The sequence below is a fragment of the Alexandromys fortis genome, unplaced genomic scaffold, assembly GCF_014885135.2.
Source record: "Alexandromys fortis isolate MF-2015 unplaced genomic scaffold, M_Fortis_MF-2015_v1.1 scaffold_198, whole genome shotgun sequence".
NCBI lineage: Eukaryota > Metazoa > Chordata > Mammalia > Rodentia > Cricetidae > Alexandromys > Alexandromys fortis.
In genome coordinates this window covers 2,024,929-2,045,827 of record NW_026068111.1, presented here as the reverse complement: position 1 = coordinate 2,045,827, position 20,899 = coordinate 2,024,929, and the positions used below count along the sequence as shown (strand labels likewise).

The window sequence follows — 20,899 nt, the reverse complement described above, 5'->3', positions numbered from 1 at the left end:
GCCAGTGTATACAAGTCTTGTGCGTATCAAAAAGATGAGGAACTCACCTCCCTCAATTGGCTTCTTACGTGGTACCCCAAACTCTGACACCCTAAGGAACCCTGGAGATAGGTGACTGCTTCCTCACCAGTAGTAGCCTGGGTGTGGTGAGCATAGTCACAGCCCCACCAGCCTCGGAGCATGTTTCTCCAGAGTCACTGAAAGCCACATGCTAGTTGCTTTTCTCACTGCCAAAGCAGAGTAAATATAAAGGAGGAGACACTTGACTTGGCTCCAGCCCCTCCTGGAAGGAAGATGGCAATAGCGGACAGCTCTGTCTGTGGTGGAGGGAAAAGCTTGCTCTCACCTCTGGCAGTAAACAGAGATCTCCAGCCAGAAGCAGGTCCACTCCCATAACTGTTAGCTAAGCCCTATGTCCCAAAGGTTCTTCCACCTTCCAGAAAAGCGCCATCAGCTGGGGACCAACTGTTCAAACACCCAAGACTGTATGGGACATTCACATCCAGAAACGGAACGGAGGGGCGGTTGAAGACTGCGCAGTGATCTCCCAAAGGGCTTTGCTGCAGTGCAGCCTGCTCCACTCCTGACCCCATCCTCAGCATCGTGCACTCTTTGTCTTCTCCCTATCCCTGCAGTGCAGAATGCCTGTCCCTGCTGTAGGGCCTTCTCACGGCCATGCCTCCACCTCAGATGTTCCCCTTCCAGATAGTCACCCAGGGCTTACCTCAAACATGAGCCTTCCTCTCACTCTCCCTATTGAAGATACTTCACACCCCCTGCCTGATTTTTGGCAGGAATGTAACATGTTTTGAAAAGTCTGATTTTGCTCCATTATTCCTTACAATGGGCATTGTTTCCAGCCGAGCAGAGACTCAGACTTGTGAGGGTCATCTTTTGTCCCACCTTTATCATTGTTATTCCTGTAAGCCTGTTCCCGAAAGAGTTCCTTACACACTGGTGGTGGTGGTGGTGGTGGGGTAACTGAAATTGTTCTCCATACATTCGTTTATCTATTTGCATGTGGATGTGTTTGCACACACCACAGCATGCACGTGGAAGGAAATCAGAGGACAGCTTGCCGGAGTGGGTCCTCTGCTGTCATGTGCCTCCCAGGGATTGAACTCAGGTCCTCAGACTTAGCAGCAAGTGCCTTTACTGGCTGCCCCAGCTCCCCAGTTAGAGGGACACACTGAATTTGCTTGTGAGGCTGAATGGCAGAACAAAGGCTGGAGTTGGAAAGTGACCCTGCTCTTGTGAGCCCTGCTCTGCATAAGGTGGCATGGAAGGGTCAAGCCAATAGGGAATGCCATTCACTGTCTAGACATGGGGAACCGTGAGACACCTCAGCGTGGCTACAAGTGCTGCATTCCTGGGGCCAGCCTTCCCTGAGAGGAGAAGGTCAACTTGCCTTCATTTCCCTGATTCACTTCTCTCCACAGCTCGCGCCCCATCTGGTAACACTCAAGCGTTTGTATTTTGTAATTCTCTCTCCCCTTGACTAGAGTATGAGTTTCATGAGAGCAGAGGCTTCTGTCTGTCTGTCCAGCTGTGTCTCAAGGAGGACAACAGAGCCTGGCTCTCAGGAAACAAGTTCCCAAATGAAGGAAGCAGTGAGTGCTTGAGGGGAAGTAGCCAGATTCCTGGGGAGTCGTCATTGTCGTCAGCACAGACACCTGACTTTCTCGGGTTATATCAGTGTCGGCATATTCGTCTTCCTCCCGAGGTCGGTGGACAGCACTTAAATGGTGGTGCGAGTTAAAGGGCATTGAAATGTTAAGAACATGAAAACAATCTGTGGGGCACCACTGCTGACTGTGCACGGGGGAGTGGACACTAGACCAGGGGTATATTGGAACTGATTTTAGCTCACTTGAACATACAGCCCTGGGGATAGGGTCAGTAAAAGTTCCTGGTGCCTCCCAACATGGAGACGAGAGTGGGGTTCACACCCACCCTACTGCCGGGAGAGGAGACTTCTGCAAGTCTGGTGAACCGCACGGCAGCAGGTAGATGCTGCTTCCTATGGTTTTAAACTTTGAGACATATTCGTTTCTTTCCTACAACTTCGATATCGTAGACTTCCAAAGTTTGTGACACCGAGAAGCAAGACAGGGCCAGGAGCAGCAGCCTTCCAGAAACTTCTTCCATAGGGAGAAAATGAAAGAAGCCATGGAAACATCACATTTCCACCACCCTGCCCCCCAGAAGCAGCATTTACTGGGTTTAAAAAAGCAGAATGGAAACCAGATAAAGATCAATTTTCTTTTTATCTAAGAACAAAGAAGTTGAAAAGCGCTTACACTCGTATGTCTGCATCGAGCAGAGGGTGTTACACGTTAGAAATCGTGGCGGTAAACACCCATCGCCGCAGCGTGAAAGCCTAGATGACCCACACAGTTAAAACAATCAAACCCGAGTTATTTGCTAATACACCATTTCATGTGGGGCTTACACGGCCGAGCTGGGGGGAACTGCTTTCCACTTTGCTCCTTGGGTGTCCGTGCTTCTAAATGGCATGGCTGGAGGACAGCAGGCCATGAGAAGAAGAGACTGCACTTCCAAGGGCCACCTCTGAAAGTCCTCCTTGTAAGAGACGCATATGAGGGCATTTAAAAATCCAACGTGTAACGAATACAATTTAATTGGCTTGGCTCTAGGCGGGACCATTCTCTGTATCTCTCTATCCCACTCCATCTTTATTAGAAGTCTTGATCGTGTGACATCGACTGATAAAAACCATTTTCCTTCCTTTTCTTCACTGCATTAACTTAATTACTGCTCTTCTTCTCCCAACACCTGTTTATTAGAGAGGCGCTGAGCAGAAGCAGCGTTCCGACAGCTCTGAACATCTGGGGGCTGAGGAGAGCCTGCAGGTAGCTAGGACATTTCTGTGGCCCTCCCCCCACCCCAGCTTCTGACAGATGGGTGGGGGTTGGGGTGATGGGAGGTACCTTCTGGACCTCTGGAGTCCTGAGCTTCACTCAGTGATTCCCAGAGATTGTCCCCTCCACTCTCCACCCCCAGTCTGGCTCCGGTTGAGGCAGCATCATTGCCACCCAACCTGGAGGAAGGGGAATCAGGGCACTTCCCGCTCTGGGAGATGCTACCCTGGGCTGGTTGGGACTGGATGACCTGATCACCTATGTCTGGATGATTTTCCTTCTGTTGATCAAGGGCTACGATTTGAATTCAGATCCAGTCTGCACAGGCTGAATGGAGCATGAATCAGAGTTCTCAGGGAAATAGACCGTGTCTATAGTGGCTGTATAGTCTACACTGCCCACTGACTCTCTTTTGGACCAGACTGTAAGGTGATGGGTGGTTATGGCAAGGCTGAGGCAATGTCATGAGTCTGGGGTAAGCCAGCTTCAAGGCCAGCATGGGTTTTACAGTGGGACTCTGTCTAAGGAAAGATTATAATGGAACTGAAACTCCCATCACCTAGTAAAATGGCAACTTCAAGCACATGTTTTATTTGTATGACAGTAGAAGTGTAAACTGACCCACTACATTATCCGCCAGTAGCACAAGAAGTCATGCTTGGAACGCTAAAGGACTGTCTTTGGCTTTCTTTCCCTTCAGTAGTGGCTGTTGAACTTAGGGCCTCATGTATGCTAGGCAGGTGTCCTACTGCGCTACCCTCGAGCCACAGCCATTACAGACAGTAGTCCTGCATATCTTGTGTCTCCCGTGTCTCTTGATTTCGTGGACGGACAGTCCTACTGCCATCTGGGACCGTGTAAGTCCACTCTGCCATGTGATATTCTCACGAGGGTGCAGCTGACTGGTGATGCACCTGCCATCCTGCATCCCCATCATTAAGGGTACAGTACCGTGTGTGATCAATAGGAAACTGGCTTCTGTCATCTCAGAGTCTGAGGTGTCCCAAGCACACACAGATTCCATTCCTTCTTTTCTATGCCCCTTGCCCGAAACCACCTTGGGCAGTGGGGTTCCAGAGGGATACTCAGAAGGGTCACATACGTCCATTTCTTGTGCTGGAGGCAGGCAGGTGCTGATGGTTCCTGGAGGTCTGTGTTTGCCACTGACGCTCCCCCACCCCAACGGGCAATGAGTGCATCATCCCATGCTTTGTGGGCCGTGGACCAACAAGTCGGCTTCGCTATCCTGACTTATCTATATGTGGACCCAGACCAAAGAGCTGTGGCTGCAGCCCCGACCATTGCAGAGAAACGTAATCAACAACCTCACTGGCGAAAACTTGGAGGCCCTAAAGTTCAGCAACTAATTAAAAATAAATCTCATTAGTTTCTTTCCTCTCTCAAATTATGTGGGCGGTTTATTAATCTGGTGGGGATGTGCTTTGCACACTGGTTCTCATCCCCGAGTAGGGACCTTTTCACGGGGGTGCATGGGCACGAGGAAGCCTGGGGTGCATCTGCAGGGGGCTCAGCTGTGGTCAGGTGGCCTAGACCGGAGTCTCTGGGTCACACCTGCCAGCACGGCTGCCTTCCTTGGTGCTGCTTCCATGACATAGCAACTGAGACTGGCTGGCTGGGGTACCGGGAGGCCCCACCCTTGTCCTTGACAGCATCCTTTGTTGTGAGGCGTGAGGCTTCCCTTTCACACAGAACCTTCGAGGATAGTAAGAGAGCTCTTCTTTGTGATCCTCAAAGGGTGCTAGGGCCACAGGGATAGGAGAGCCACCTGGGGGTCACCTTGCTCGACTGCTGGGCTGTCTGTGCCGCAGGACGTCCACTACCTGGTACACTTCCTGAGCCTCCCATGTAGAACCCAGTGCTTAGATCTGCACACAACTTTGCTACTGGGTCTCCTAGCAAGTTGGTGGCCAGGATTCTTCCTACTACCCTGTTTCAGGAAAGGAAACTGAGGGTCAGGTACTTGATGCTCTCAACCTGTAGCTACCAGGCTAACATGGCCTGTTTTCTGGAACTGTCATATTCTAAAACTGTCCCTTTGCTCAGTGCCCTGTACTGATATTGCTCGCTGCTTGAATTGCATGCTCTCTTTAGGGAGTTACTGTGACCTTTCTTTGACAGAGCGTGTCTATACCACCGCCTGCAGGAGAGCAGGAAGTGGCTTATAGGCACACGTGTGGTGTGGCCGCCACCCCTAAGTAACCTAACAAGGAAGTGTGAGACATCCAGCCTCTCTGCTACTCCTGGCTCAGACTGGGACCAGACCAGGGCTCCTTGACCCCTTGTGCTGTGCTTCAGTTTCTCCGCCAGCACAGTAAGCATAGGGAAGTATGAGGCTGGGGAATGGCCACCATAGGCTCTTCGGGAGCTCAAATCCGTGGAAGAAGTTGCAGGACATGGTAACAACCAGTAGATATGCTATCTCCTCCCAGGACAGTACTATGGAAGCTGCTGTCCCAGTGGCATCCTGAGTGCCGCCTGCTAGGTGGCTTTCATTGCTTTCGGCTGCATGAGCTAGCCAGCTGCTGTGACACACTACACACACAGAAAGTCCCATGAACACCTGTCCCAGAACAAGTTGGGTTAGATGGGGATGCCTTTTCTGTCGCCTCCTCCAACAGGGGAGTGTCTGCTGTCATCCTTCATCCCAGAACCGTCATCTGAGCCGCGATAGGAGAGAGGAACATTGTCTCCAAAAGGAGATAGCCCCCTCTTTTTTTTTTTTCCTTTTTGTTTGGATCTAAAGTGCAGCCTTCCTATCTCTAAGACAAACTAAAAGTCCATTTTGTTCCTCTGTCGTCCCTCATGGCTGCTCTTCCTGCCTTTAATGACATCCCAAACTTTTGTGGAAAATAATTGATTGAATTTAAATTTCCTTAAAAGTTTAAGAGGTAATGTTACAGTATAAATTTTCTAGCAAACACTAAGTAGGGAAATATCCATTAGTGAAATTAACTACAGTTTCTAGGTAGCTAACAATGTGGCGTATACAGTAGGGCATGGCTAATGAACACTGCAGTGGGTGATATTTCATTATACAAATTAATGCTCACATTTTAATGGGAAAGTCACATAATGAATCTCGGCTTCAGTGACAGCAATTAGAGACACAGATTGTCCCCTTCTGGACAAGGCAGTGTTTAGCAATAAGCAGCTGTGTGAAAAGTCTTCAGGTTTACAACGTATATATGCTTTGGGGGAATTAGTGTACAATTTATATTAATGTACTGAAGCTTCGCTGCAAAGGCAACACCGTATTTATCTCTCCCGGTATTAACTAAGTAAAGACATGTAAGAAGACTAAATAAATATCCGAAAGAGGTCGCAATGCTGGAGAATATTTAGTTACTCAATTTCAAAGTGGAAACACTTTTAGAAATTAGCCAAAAAAAAAAAGGTCAGGCATACAAATCACTTCTTAAAAAAATAATAAAGGGGTTTCCAAAGAGAGTGACATGAATATGCGTGTGTATGTATGTATGTATGCATGTATATGTGTATGTATATATGTGTATGTATGTGTATACATGTGTGTATGTATGTGTGTATGTATGTATGCATGTATATGTGTATATGTGTATGTATGTGTGTATACATGTGTGTGTGTATGTATGTGTATATGTATATATATATGTGTGTGTGTGTGTGTTTATTATTTTTGAGAAGTATTATTAGAAGCTTACCCTGAATAGTTCCAAAATAGCTCAGGTTCTTATGGAACTCTCAGGTGCAAAGTAGTTGAGAAAAGTAAAAGTATCTGGGTATATTTTTATTCTATATATATGTGTGTGTGTGTATTATTCTGGGTTTAGTAGTGGACACCCGTCATTCTAGCACTCAGGGGCCGAGGCAGGAATATCATGAGTTCAAGGCCAACGTGGGCTATACAGAGAGAACTTGTATTAAAAGAATTAAATACGACTATGGAAAAATAGGTACAAAGAAGTGGTTAGTCCATCACCTGGTCGTATATTTCTAAAAGCTTACAGTCTAATGATTAGGAATCAATGAGATTCCAAAATTAAATATATATTTCATGCTACACAGTGGTGAGAAGTTAACTTAATTCTAAGATGTTTCCAATATGTTCATTAGTCTACCAAAATGACGAACCGATTAACTTTTTTTTTTTAATGTATTATGTCTTTTCTAGCCGAACTCTTTTCTAGAAATATACTGTATGGCCTACATTGTATTCCTTTAAAAATATTGTGAGAGTATCATTAATGCTCTTACCTTCTTCCTCTAGTGTGTGGACAGCCTAATCTTGGACATCCTTGTAGTAAGGCACAGGTTTTGAACTATCTTCCTGTACTAGACCCATTCTTCAAGCCAGGGTACCATTGCCCTCTGAGTGTCTGAAGTTCTAAAGTGAGATGGTAGTATATAAATGAAGGTAGGTATGTGGGCATCTGGATAGGAGAATTCTCTTAGGCCATCAGAGATTCAGGCTCTCTCAGAGTTAAAGCCTTCATTCCTCCCTCCGCACTGTTTCGTGTGCTGGTGATTTGCACGAGTGTGTGTCTGCTCCAGCAAGCAGATGCCAGGACTGATCATGGAGGTGACTGGAGGACTCACAACCCCCCGCAAAGCCTGGGACAGTCTGAGGGATTCCCCTAGGAGAGTGAGACTCATTTTGTGGCTTAAGTGGCCAATCATTCAAGTAGACAGAGCTGCTGACAGGGTCCGAGGTTACCTGTGCCACCCAGCTGCACAGGGAATGACTGTCCAAGTCTCCGTCAGAGCCAGACCTCAGTTGGGAGCAACTGGGTGAACTTACTACCTGGCTTCTTGCAGAATTCTGTCCATGTCTGCAGCGTGGGACTTGTCATGGTCAGCCCAGAGTGCGAGCCTGGAAGAATGTGTCCAGATGCAGAGGCTTTGACCATGAAGCTGTTCAGTACAGGTGGACTCAGCATTTGTTTGCTGGCCATACAGAGGAGGGACCTCGACCATTCCTCCAAGCTGCTAAACTTGCTGATACGATTTCCTTATCATGTCTTACCAGGCTCCATCCAGGCCAATGTTGTGCAAAGTTTGCCTCCTGAGCACGCCCAAATGCATCCTTTGGGGAAAGAATGCATGGGAAACAGCTGGGATGCTCCCAGTGGGACATAAAGCTCTCCTCATGACACATCACTGCCATCTCCCAGGTCTGCCTGGCCAGAACATCACCCTCCAGGCTGCATCCCTCTCCAGAAGTCCAGGAAGCAGAAAAGAAATCAGCACACCAGAGGGTTAGGGGATAAGGTTTTTCAAACCACTTAAAAACTATGAAAAACCTTTAACTGAGAGGCTTTTTGTCTTGAAGGTTTACCCCTTCCTCACTCTGGAGTACTTGCAGGAAGTGGCTGCCCAAGCACAAACCCTTCAGGACCCAGTCAGATTATAGCGATGCACAGAGTGGAAAGAGACAGCACCACAGAGGGCAAGGGTGGAGGGAGGGCTTCCTGAACCTGTATAGCCAAAACAGCCCCTGAAAATCCCAGAGGAAGGGGTTAGAGAGATGGTTGCTTAGAGTGCTTGCTGCCGTGTCAGAGGTCCCAAGTTCTCGGTTCCCACCACTCTCATGGCAGCTTAAAACTGCCTGTAATCCCCCCACCCCTCTCTTTCACTCCCTCTCACACACGTACACACACACACACACACACACACAGAGAGAGAGAGAGAGAGAGAGAGAGAGAGAGAGAGAGAGAGAGAGAGAGTGTAAAAGTATATCTAAAAGAAGAGAAAAATAAAAATAAATCCAGGAGGAAGCCCTTCAGTTCCCAGGGCCAGCAAGCGTGCTCCGAAGTTGGAGGTGATCCTTCGTGCATTCATTCATTCATTCATTCATTCATTCAAATATGCACATTTCTGGAGAGGTGTGTGGATAGGTCTCTGGCCTCTTTGGGGGGGGGGCTTAGTGTGAAGCTTATTGTGAGTTGACAATGATGACGAGGCCTCAAGGGACACGCGCTCTAAAATCTCACGTTACAGGCTGAGAATGCAAATATCCCAAGACAGGCCCCTATGTCCAGTGGAGCACAGAAAGGCATGGGGCGTCCGGTCTCCATTTCAGCCTCTCCAAATACCTCATAGTGTCTAGCTTGTCTTCCGTGCAAAGCCCGTCATGTCACAGCTCTCAACCTTGGGGATGTTTCTCCGGGAGTTACACCATGATCCCCATGCAGACGATGCAGGGGGGCTCCTAAGGGATATGGAAAGATCAAGAACCTTGCTGATAATTTTAGGCCTCTTAGTTCAGAACAGAGTGAGAGAGACAGATATCAGCGCCTGTTAAAGCACCCCAGGCAGCCCCATGTTGGGTTTAGCAGAGTCCTTACAGTAAGTATACACGCAAGAATTACATACAAGTGACACTTTGTGCAAATGCCAGCCTCTGGTCCCCATCCCAGACCTCGGGACCCGGCACTGGTGCCTTCCTTGACTCCCTGCTGTTTGTCTTGCACAGGGTGGACTGAGAACCAACACCCCAGTATACAGTTCAAACACGCAGCCCTGAGAAGTATAAACACACATCCTCTGTACATCCCTGTGGTCCTGCCCCACCCACCTCAGGCCTGAGTCAAAGCTGCATCGTCCCACCATGCTTTGTCTATAGATGCACACAACCACTTCCAGGGGCTTTTATAAAGAGCAGCTTGAGCATCTCAAGTGCCTGCTCTTCTCAGCTATGTGGCTGTCTCCTTGCTGCACCCTCCTACCCAGGCTGTACTGACCTGTCATTCAGGATCCCCGATTCCAGACATGTGTTCCATGCCGGTCCCCTCACTGGACCCAGCCACTGGGCTCAGTAGATAGGGTCAAGTGGGTCATCAGCTAATCAGATGCCAGTGGTTCCCTGCCCATCAGCAGTGCCTTAGGGTGCCTGAATCTCATAGTAGGGAAATGGTCCTTACAGATGTAAAGTCTGCCTCTTTATGTCTAGTTTGTTTTTAAGATTTATTTTTATTTTGCCTATATGAGTGTCTGTCTACATGTATGTCTATGCGCCATGTACACGCAGTGACCACAGAGGCCAGAAGAGAGCCCTGGATCATCTGGAACTAGAGTTACAGATGACTGTGAGCCACTGTGTGGATGCTGGGAACTTAACCCAGGCCCCCAGAGAGAACAGCCAGGGCTCCTTAACTGCTGAGCCGTATCTCCAGCCCCATGCTTACAGTTTTGATGTAGCTGAGACAGCTGTGGAGAAAGTAGACCCCAAGGGCACAGAAGTAGCCAGGGAGGCCCCAGCTGCTTGTGGTATGCATTAAGAGCTCTTGGTGCCCTCATCGGAATGTGGCAGGTGGAGTGTCCCTTAGCTCAAGCACACAGTGCACACGGTGTCTCCTGTTCAGCACCTGGGCTGTTGGTACCCCAGAACACCCTCTGCTGTGAGAACTGGGAGTCTCTGCCCGATACTCCCAAGATTAGAGGCAGTGAAATATCTTCAGAGCTCCCTCCCCCACGAGTGATTGTCTGGCTTCCTAGATGTTTGACAATAGCACACAGGACAAGGTGACAAGATGGGCGTGTTTGTGTGTGGCGGGGAGGGTCGGGGGCTTCCTAGGAGCAATTATTGTAGATTTTTACAGAGAACTGTGAGTTCAAAGCTATGAATTCCACTCCTCTCTTCCCCAGAGCTTTCTGAGTTCAGAGTCTAGAAAAGAGCCAGTCGTAGCCTGCAAGTTCTTGGGATGTGTTTAAACCCACATTTGTGTACACCCTCCTCTGCCCTCCATGTAAGCTGTCTGTTAAGGGGCTCTCTCTTCATCACACAAAGAACAATGGAAGTTGGGTGTTGGATTCAAATAAATATTTAATTCGTGAAAATAATCTTATATGTTCCAAAACACACTTTAAAGCTATTTTTGTTCTTCAGCAAGCGCCCATTACAGGTAAATTACACAGCTTACTACCTCAGCGTCAGCGCTGCCATTAGTACAAATTCTGGGCTCGACAAAGACCAGTAGATAATGTTAATTTCAGATCCAGAAACTAAATATACTCGGTGCCTTTTATTACTCCTTTTTCTCTTAAGTTTTATCGGCTGCTTTTCATCTTAACAATATGTCTTTACATCCCGCCATCACAGTGCACTGTAATGATATTAATATTTTATAGAATCGGTATTTATAGTTCTTTATTTAGAGACAATGCAGTAGGTCTGCAGATATCAGAGCCCGTCTGGAATGGTGCCCTCCAAATAATGATGAATTGCTTGTGCGGAATGCCATTTGCTAATTATATCCATGATTTACTGTGGAGCAAGGCTTAAATCATTCATTTCAGTCTTGCGTAACAGTGCCATAGAATTTTTAGGTTTAAAAATGGTTTCCATGTGTATAATTTAAACAAATTCTAGCGCTCTTGTATACACAAAATATTCGAAGCCACTCATTTGTTACATACGCCGTCTCTTTAAACTTCTACTTTTAATGATCACTGTGGTCGAAATTATTATGCTTAATTTTCATAATCATAGCCTTTAAATCTACAGTCGTTCTCACATGTTAGATAAAGAAAAAGATAGCTAATTGTGTGTAGATAGTGTGTCATCCCTCAATAGTCCCCAATGGTACAAAATCATTAAAAAAGCTTAAGAGCACAAATTATTCTTCTATTAAAAAACAGTCGTTCTCTGGCTAATTATTAGTTTGGGCTGCTTTGTCTCAAGGAACAAATGTTGATCCTCCTAGCCTTGTTCTGCACACCAGCGATGAGATAAACACTTGGTTTTCTCTTCCATCGCTCTCTTGCAGGTGAGAAACCCTACAAGTGTCCGCACTGTGACTACGCGGGCACACAGTCAGCATCCCTGAAGTATCACCTGGAGCGACACCATCGGGAGCGACAGAACGGAGCCGGGCCACTGTCAGGACAGCCCCCGAACCAAGAGCACAAAGATGAGACCCCCAGCAAAGCACCGTTGTTTATCAGGCCAGACATCCTGCGGGGGGCTTTGAAGGGTCTCCCCGGAATCGACTTCCGAGGTGGTCCTGCCTCTCAGCAGTGGACATCGGGCATGCTCTCCTCCGGAGATCACGCAGGGCAGGCCACTGGCATGTCCTCAGAGCTGTCTTCGGATGCCCTAAAAGGCTCCGACCTTCCTTCCAAAAGCGCCCACTTTTCAGAGATCGGAAGGGCTTATCAAAGCATCGTGAGCAATGGTGTAAATTTCCAAGGGTCCCTGCAGGCTTTCATGGACAGTTTCGTCCTCGGCTCTCTGAAGAAGAAAGACACAAAAGAGAAAGTCCCATCTGATGTCCATCCCATGAAAGCCCACGCGACGGATGGTGGAGAGGAGAGAGCCAGCGGGAAGCCCTCCCAGAGGAAGTCTGAGAAATCTCAGTACGAGCCTCTGGACTTATCTGTGCGGCCAGATGCCACCACGCTCCCTGGCTCCTCCGTGACCATGCAAGACAGCATTGCGTGGCACGGCTGCTTGTTTTGTGCTTTTACCACATCCTCCATGGAGCTTATGGCCCTTCACCTCCAGGCCAACCACCTGGGCAAAGCAAAGCGCAAAGATCACCCCACAGGGGTGACAGTCAACTGCAAAGAGCAGGCACGGGAGGCCAGCAAGGTCTCTGTCTTGCCCTCCATACAATCAAACAAAGAGCTGGCCCTGTCTAGCGCTGTCGGCGCTCTAGACTCTGCTCCTGAGAAGATGGCCCAAGGACCGGCAAAAGAGACTCTAGGGGACCAGAAGAGTGGCCAGTGGCCCAGCCACATGGACCCTGCCTTTTGTACCTTTCCATCTGACTTCTACAAACAGTTTGGTGTTTACCCCACTATGGTTGGCTCAGGGGCCCCTGGCTCCTGCTCCAACAAGAATCCTGATGGGAAAACCCACCTGGAAGAGGACGCCCCTCTCCTGATCCCGGACACCGCAAACAAAAATCCTGTTGATGATCTCTCAGATGTTGCCTCCTCCGAGGACATGGACTCCTCCAAGGGAGAAAACAATGAGGACGAGGAGATCGACACCGAACCGGAAATGATGAGCAAGCCACTGTCTGCTCTCGGCAAGGATGGCAGCAACGAGGGCAGTGACAACCTGCTGCCCCCAGGCGCCTCCCAGCCCATCCAGGGACTGGTCTCACCTTTAGCCCAACCGTCAGAGGAACAGTGGCACAACCCAGGCCTCCTTCCTGCCCAGGACCCCTCAGCGGGGCTGCCAAAGCCGGAGCGGGGTCCCCCGGGGCTGGAGAAACCCATGAGCATGTTGTCGGTCCTCAGGGCCTACAGCGCCGATGGCTTAGCAGCCTTTAACGGGCTTGCAAGCAGCACAGCAAATTCTGGATGTATCAAGAGGCCAGACTTGTGTGGTAAGTTTTAGAATCCTCTTCCTTCAGTTCATTTCCCCCAAATCATCACTGCTAAATTGTGCATTAAAAAAACAACAACAACAGTGACAACAAAATGGGGTTGATGTACCCATTAGCAAAATTTTAAACTGAACCTTAAAAAACAGTGCTATATAGTCAGTGTAGACAATCATGAAAGTCAAGTTTCATTACTTTTGGGGTCCAGCTCTCTGTGTAATGCCTGTAACAGAGGCATGGGAAGGAGACAGTATCAGAATGTGAACTCTCCTCTCATTTTTCATTCATAAGTTGGGGAGGGAAAGAAAATTCACCTTAAAAATAAACCAAAAACCAAACAGATATATTGACTTGTGAACTTCCCCATATTTAACTCATTCAAAAAAAAATGCCTAAAGAGAATCATGTATTGCTTTGCCATGATCTACTTCCCCTATGCTCCTTTTATTGAATTAGAGGATACTAAAATCACCATACTAAAAGTGTGGCAAGGGACCATCCCCAAACCGGGGAGATGGCTTTGGGATGTCTGTGACTCACCTGCGACACATCAAATGACAGTTACTGTGACTTTGGCCTTCTGCTGTTGTTGCCTTCTGTCTGTGTCTGTCTGTCTAACCTGCCTGTCGTCTTGTCTGATCTGGTGAATCAACACCTTTCTCCCTCCTTCAAGAATATTGTTACCCCGTAGTCATGCCAGATTTTTACAAAGCACAGTCCCACAGCAGAGTTGGATCAAACAGATATGGGGATGGGCAGGGAGGATCAGCATCATATCGTTGGCACCCAGGTGTTCGTGTGTAGAAATCAGGTCTACAAACAGCAGCTCCGTGTATTGTTCCCTGTAAACCCCCCACCCCTGAATTCCCACGATGCACAAGTAGCGTGGGCTGTACCATCTAATTTATGAATGAATTTCAGAGATTTTACCCTTCTTCTGTGGAAGGAAGGAAGAGAGGAGAAGAGGGTAGGCTGGACACAAGGGAGCATTTCCAAACCTCAGCATCCTGTTTCCTTCAGCACAGAGCGGAAAACATAAAGCTAGGCTGTTTATAATCTAAATCGATAAATTTCTTTTTGTTTTTCTGTCATTCCCTAATTCACCGAGAAGTGGATCAAGCAGTCAGAAATACCTTTTTGAATTGTCAAAAATCACTAAATGGATTTATGACAGCTCAAAAAAAAATATTGATGGTTCTCTATACTGAATGATTCACACGGCCCCATTAGCCAGTACCCCGGATCTATTTTTAACCGTGTGCAATTCATTACTCTTGAAGCTGTTAAAAACAACATTTAAAAGAAGGAAAGGGATTTATGTCTGCCCAGTAGTCCCCACTTCCTTCCAAAGAGAATGGTATTTAAATCTTTTTCTTTCATTGTTCTTTTAAAGTTTGGTTGCAGTGGTTTAATGAGTATTATTATTGTTGTTGTTGTTGTTTGAGGATTTTTAAAAGTCTATTTTCAGTTCTTTCAATTACCTACGTAGGACCATGATTCCTGCCAGGAATCCACGCATCAGAAAAGATCAAAACCTGGCATGTGCATAAGCTCATTATTATTGAAATGAGCTCATATTACCCCCATTAATTTTCTCATCTTCCTATCACTGTGGAAGAAAGGCTGCCTGCCTTGAGGAAGCTTGTCCGGTGGTGTCCTTTTGCATCAGGCAGCTGGTGGAGGGGGCAGCATGGGGTAGGGAGATACTGGGTCTCCTGAGATTTCGCAGAGCCGGCAGGAGTCTCTAACCCCTCCCCAGACATCAGCTCACACCACTCCCTTAACATTTCCGTGGCCTATGCAAAACACAGTTCATTCAAGTTGTTAGTCCCTAGGCAACAGACCCTGGGATGCAAGGCACAGCCCCTCTCTTTTGAAGTGCATGAAGACCTTTGGGCCAGTGAAAGCTTCCTGGGTCCCTGCTCCTCATGCTCTCCCAAACCTCATTCTGGCCTCTGGCCACCTGTTTCCAGAGAGCATCACTCCTGTATTTCAGTTGGCCCCCATTTTTTCTAGAAGCTTCTGCTGTGGTTTGGTGGCAGGTGGGATGTCTCTTCCTGTCTTTTGGGCCCCAGGCATCAGGCCCAGCATAAGTAATTGTAATCTCATATCCTTGCTGGGTGTGGCAGTGTCCTAAAACCCAGGAGAGCAGTGGTCACCCTGGCTGAGAGTGGGTGTTTTGGAGGAAAACAACCGGAATCTTCCCTTCCTTGGTCTAGTCTTTTCTCTTGTTTGAAACAGTGTGCTTATTGTAAGTGCTACACTACCACCTGCTTCAAGGCAGGAGCCCTAAATTATCCCCAACCTTTATTTCTTTTCACTCACTTAAAGTAGATGTCGCTTTGCAAACAGGTCTATGCCTTATCCCCCGATTGCTTTTCTCTGAGTTTAGAACCTCATTTCATCGGTTCAGTCAGCCTAGAATCCCACTTGGAAGCCCCAGAATCTCTGGTGGCTGGAATTCACAATTCTTCTGTAGAAGGAAGAATTCTCTTCTCCCACGATGTAAAAGTACTTGAAAAAAAAACCGTAAAATCTTTGCCTGTGTCACGTAGACCCCCACAGAATCAGGAACCCCTCTTGAACCCACTGGCAAATCAGAAAACGTGTCTTTTCTCCTGCCTGTATGTGGGACTGTGTGTTGGGCATTGTTCACTCAGGCGATAACGCTAATGACTGCACTGTCGCCTGCTAACTTTGAGACCTTTGGACCTAAGTCACCAGGTGCTTAGACCTAAGGTCCTGGCCAGTGTGCACTTGCCACTTATATATAGCTAATACGTTCTTACTTGGGTGCAGGAGAGCAAGCTGACGAAGAGGCTTTTAGGTGATGAGAGTCCTATAGTAATGCCCCTATAGGGGGTAAGTTGGTAACTTTTCAAAATAACCTTGCTTCGAGGCTGTTGTGTCAGTGTGTCAGGGACTTGCTCTAGACGATCCCATGGGAGATCCCGAGGCCTCTAAGAATCAGCTGGAGAGCAGTTTGTTAAGTTGCTGTTAGAGAGGGTTAGATGCCACGGGTCTGATCTCATCACGTGACATCCTAGCTGCTGAAGGTGACTTTTAGGATCCAGGCATGTCCCACACGCCCTTACTCTGTTGTACGTGTAAGAAAGGCACAGATGTGCCGCCAGAGAAATTCGCCGTGGCCTGCATGTCATCAGAGTGGATCTGACCTCGGCTTTGCAACGGAGCAGGCTTCACAGCATATTTGAATAAAGGGGCAAGTGAGGCCTAGAGCTGTGGGCGTTCACTGGCAGGCAGGGCAGACAGGTTCCTTGTCCAGCCTGCGGAGGCACTGTGGAAATGTTGCTGAGAGAACCTGGAGGGTGTGGGAGGCTCAACCCAAGGCACACACACCTGGAGATCGCTACATAGAAACACTGAAGACGACACTTCACCCCAGGGCTTGTGTGGGGGATTGGGACCACCTGGGCCACCCCTAACCTTGCCTTTTGAAACTGAGGCAACCAATCAGAGCTGCCTGGAATTTCTGTGTTAGCTTTCTCAAACATGATTTTCTCTGTCCTTTTCTGAGCCCTCGGGGCTAGGCCTGATGACGCGAAATTCTTGTCATGTTAAGGGGCTGGAAGGCGGGGGGGGGGGGGACAGCACAATTCCTTTCCCCTTAACTCTGGCCTGGAATTGCTACCACTTGAGGAAGGGCAGCCCCATGTGGAGGATCCATCAGCGTGTCGATGGTGGTGATGAGACCCTGTGTGCAGTAGCCGTCAGCCCGAGTGATATCCTGATGGGTGGGAGGAAGTCAGTGGGAAGGCAAGGCCGTCACACAGGAATAGCTCCAGGATTCCCAACGCCTTATGCTCAGCGAATTCCAAAACTGCCTCAACCCAGATTGTGGAAGGAAAGCCCACTGCATTTCGCAAAGACGAGAGAATGGGGACCTGCCTCCCATACCGAAGCAGCAGCATCAAAATCCCCCTCCACCATGTGTTCTAAAATGTCTGACGTGATGAGACACCATAACCAAACCACATTGTCTTAAGAGGCGACTTCTGTCCCACCATGATTTCTCTGCCTAGGCAGTCAGAACACATCTTTCAGCCATGCACCCTAGAGCCAAAGGTCAGCATGTATTTTCTGAAGGGTTGAGGGTAACTGTTTCCAAGCCGACAAGCCAGGAGCACCTCTTATTTTGACCCCGATATGCCCGGTAGCACTAAAGAAGCCATACATGGTGTGACTGCGTGCCAGTGAAAGTTTATGAGCTTAAGCAAGAGATGGGCTGGAAGTGGACAGGCTCTGGTGCAAAGAGGGATGTTCCTTGGTCAGAGATGGAGAAGCCTGCCCTCCACTGTTCTGGTGGACTGAGAGATGATGCAGGCAGGACTCCCACCAGCCAATGCCAAGTAGACCTTCTAGGGGAGGCCATGTGCATGTGAGGACCTCCAGAGGGGTACCCCTTCTCATCCCCTCACAACACCACAAGCAGAAGAGACGGAATGGCTGCGACTTAGCCCTACTGCAGCTGGCTCTCCACAGACAGAAGTACAGGGAGGAAGGAAGATGTCGAACAGCTAAGAGCCTGGGACAGATATCTCAGTAGGATGAGTGCCCACCTGGAGGTGCAGTGACGAGGTGATGGGACATCCCCAAGGCTTTGTCCCTTTAGCACTAAGATGGCGTCAGTGTGATGGAGAGTTTAGTTTCCTCATGTCCCCACCCTGCAGTCCGTGAACAGGAACTTCATCTCTGTGATGTCACCATCCCGGTGGCTACCATTTCTTTTTGGACTCAGTTCAGTTCCAGATATAAAACAGGTGCCTAGGGGCATAAGATTATAAGTTCTGTTTTTTTTTTTTTTTTTTAATTACATGTCCGGGTAACAGTCTATCATGGAGTGAAATCAGTGCGGGAACTCAAGCAGGGCAGAAACCTGGAGGCAGGAGCTGATGCAGAGGCCATGGAGGGTGCTGCTTACTGGGTCGCTCCCAATCACCGATTAGTAAAATGCCCTACAGGCTCGCCTGCAGTCAGAGCTTACGGAGACATTTTCTCAATTGGGGTTCCCTCCTCTCAGATGAATCTCGCCTGTGTCAAGCCGACATAAAATTAGCCAGTACAGTAGCTGCTGTTGGTACATGAAGCAGTGCTCATGTCGGCTATAAGACGTGCAGACACCTGCGCGTGGGTCACGATGCATTGCTGGTGGTAGCTGCTGCATGCTGTGTCCCCGAACCTAGTAGGTGCCATTAGGGAAATGACATTGGACAATAATCACCAAATCCCATTCTGCAAAGTGTGTGGATGCCTAAACAAAATCCAGCCAATCCTGTGGAGAGTGAGATGCCAGGGAGTGGAAGGAACGGAAGTGTGTGTGTGTGTGGGGGGGGTGGTCCTTGCTGTTCTGTCCAGTGCTGTGGTGCTTTGCTGAGCGCCTAAGAAGTCCGAAGCACACGGCTGCCTACAGAGGCTGGAACAGACACTCTGCTCCCCTCTCTGTCCTTGCCCAGTTTGACCGTTTTTAGATTTGTCTCAGCCTCTTTCCTAGCCCATTCCTTGGCGTAGCGTTTTCCCCAGTAGGAAGGGCCATTTGACTTAACTGCAAAACCCGAGGACAGAACCTCCTAAGGTCCTGGAAAGCACCACCTCCCTGTGCTTGTCTGGCCCTGTTGGGAACCTCCCAGCTAACTATAGAGAGTCTGTGTCTGACTGATGGGACTGCTCCCAGGTGGCATCCTGTAGGTAGACTCTCCTGCTGATGATGGCACTCTGGTGGGGCTCTCCTCTGCCCTCACCCGGGGCTGCATGGCTGTGCCTTGCCTGACAAAGAGACAGCCCCTCTGACGACAGCGTTCCTTCCCTCTCCTTCCCTCTTTTTAAATGAGAGGGAACGGGACTGGTGTGATGTGGCTTGCACGGCAGGATGGACAGAACTGTTGTGGGGATGGCATTGTGTTTGCCAAATGGTCCACTCGTCATTTCAGAACAAACAAATGGATGGTGGCTGTGAGTCGGCAAACACTGGTGACATTTAGCCTTGTTTATGTTTCTTGCCTTTTGCTGCATCGTTTTGGCTCCAGAAGCTACTGTCTGAATCAACACTGCCTCTGAAATAGGAGAAAAGTCTGGTAGAGTTCATCTTGGTGGCTGCGTCCATATTTCTTTGGGGATTGCATGAAACCAAGGAATCGCAGCCAAGTGTTTTTGTTAAGAAAAAAAAGAAAGGAAGAAATGTGTATTTTCCCTCCTTTGATAACGAGTTAAGATTGGGATCAGGGAGGACAATTGAGGACGAGTCAGAACAGACACGTGCTGGACTGGTGGAACCCGGTGTGTGATAGTGTGGACAGAAGGCCTGGGCTGAAGCTTTGACGTCTGCCTGAATGGCAGTGATGGTTGGAAATGACAGCTATCTATCTAGACTCAGGTCTCATGTCAGCTGCAGAAAGAATCGGGATGCTTTTTCCTTCCTTTCTTTCTTCCTTCCTTCCTTCCCTTGTTTTTTTTTTTTGTTGTTGTTGTTGTTTTTTTTTTCAGATGTTGTATGCAAAGCCCAGGTTTCAAATAAGGTAATAAGTATGTCCTATTTCTTAGTGCTGATCAATAATACCTCTATACCTAATTGCTAGCCTGCTCTAATTATGTAGCCTAGTCCTGCATTAGCCAGTGCCAGAGAGACCAAGTATTATAAGTATTCCTCTATCGTCATCTGTTCTATTAAACCGTAGGGACTATGGCCCTGCCCTCACTTCCACGCACCTCCAGCCCCAAACAGTTTCTGAATTAATAAATCTACGTGTTTTCTTTCAGGTAAGTGACACCCCATGTCCTAGTCACTATGTCTGGACTTCCCCTTGTCTGTCCGTGCTCCTTCGTGGTTTATCTGCAGCTTGTTAACCGTGCAAAGTCAACAGAAGAAACATATACACATATATGTCTTGAGTAAATAATTCCTACTGGCACAGGTATGTGTGTGCACATAGCACACCAGCCTACAGTCCTTGTAGAGTCGAGAGCGGCTGGAAACATTGCCCCCAGATATTTCCCAGTATTAATGGATGCAAAGGCTTAGTAACCTGAGTGAGCGAGGAGATTCACTCCGTGTCACAGACCCCCCGACTGACAAATCCTGGTGGGTGGCATGTTCCTGGGTCAATGAAAACCTGACTGGGGGCAGTGTGCGTGTCCTGCCAGCTCACCTGAGCTCACAGGGCTGGGCCCCATGCTAGTCTCGTCAGCCTTCCTCGCCTGTGTCTGATTGTCATGTGTTTTGTAACACTTTAGAAGAATACAGAAAAGTGCAGTAATTATCTTTCTCCATAGTATTTAAGCAGAAATATTGCTAGTTTAATATTGTGTCAGGTCGTCGTATTATCCAGGAACAGGTGACAGTAAAACCCCAACAAGCGGCACTCTTGACAGTCACAACGTAGAAACGGCGGCCTAAGCGAAATGTGTAAACGTGTACCGGGTTATCCTGTGCTTTGGAATAGACTGTTGTTGAAATAATTAGAAGATATATTAAGGTGTTCCTGGTAATGAAGGCATGTAAGTTATCATAATTGTAGTTTCCTGCATAAGTGTCAAACCCTATCTTTCCGTGTGCTGTATGCTGAGTTACAAGTTAGGTCATTTATGAATGGAATGTAAAACAATACTAAAAATGCTTCAATAAGTTATCTTGGTATTGCTAATAAAAAAAAAAGCTGTGAAACATTAGTG

At 48.0% G+C, this 20,899-nt stretch overlaps 1 protein-coding gene across 3 annotated transcripts in view; it reads left to right on the top strand.

The window, feature by feature from the left end:
• The window catches only part of Znf536 (zinc finger protein 536), a 453,344-nt gene that overhangs the window by 278,096 nt on the left and 154,349 nt on the right, over positions 1-20,899 (top strand). For all 3 annotated transcript variants that reach the window (XM_050124519.1, XM_050124520.1, XM_050124521.1), the window contains exon 6: positions 11,648-13,216. In XM_050124519.1, coding sequence (XP_049980476.1) covers positions 11,648-13,216 — 1,569 coding nt within the window. The remainder of the gene's footprint in view (positions 1-11,647; positions 13,217-20,899) is intronic.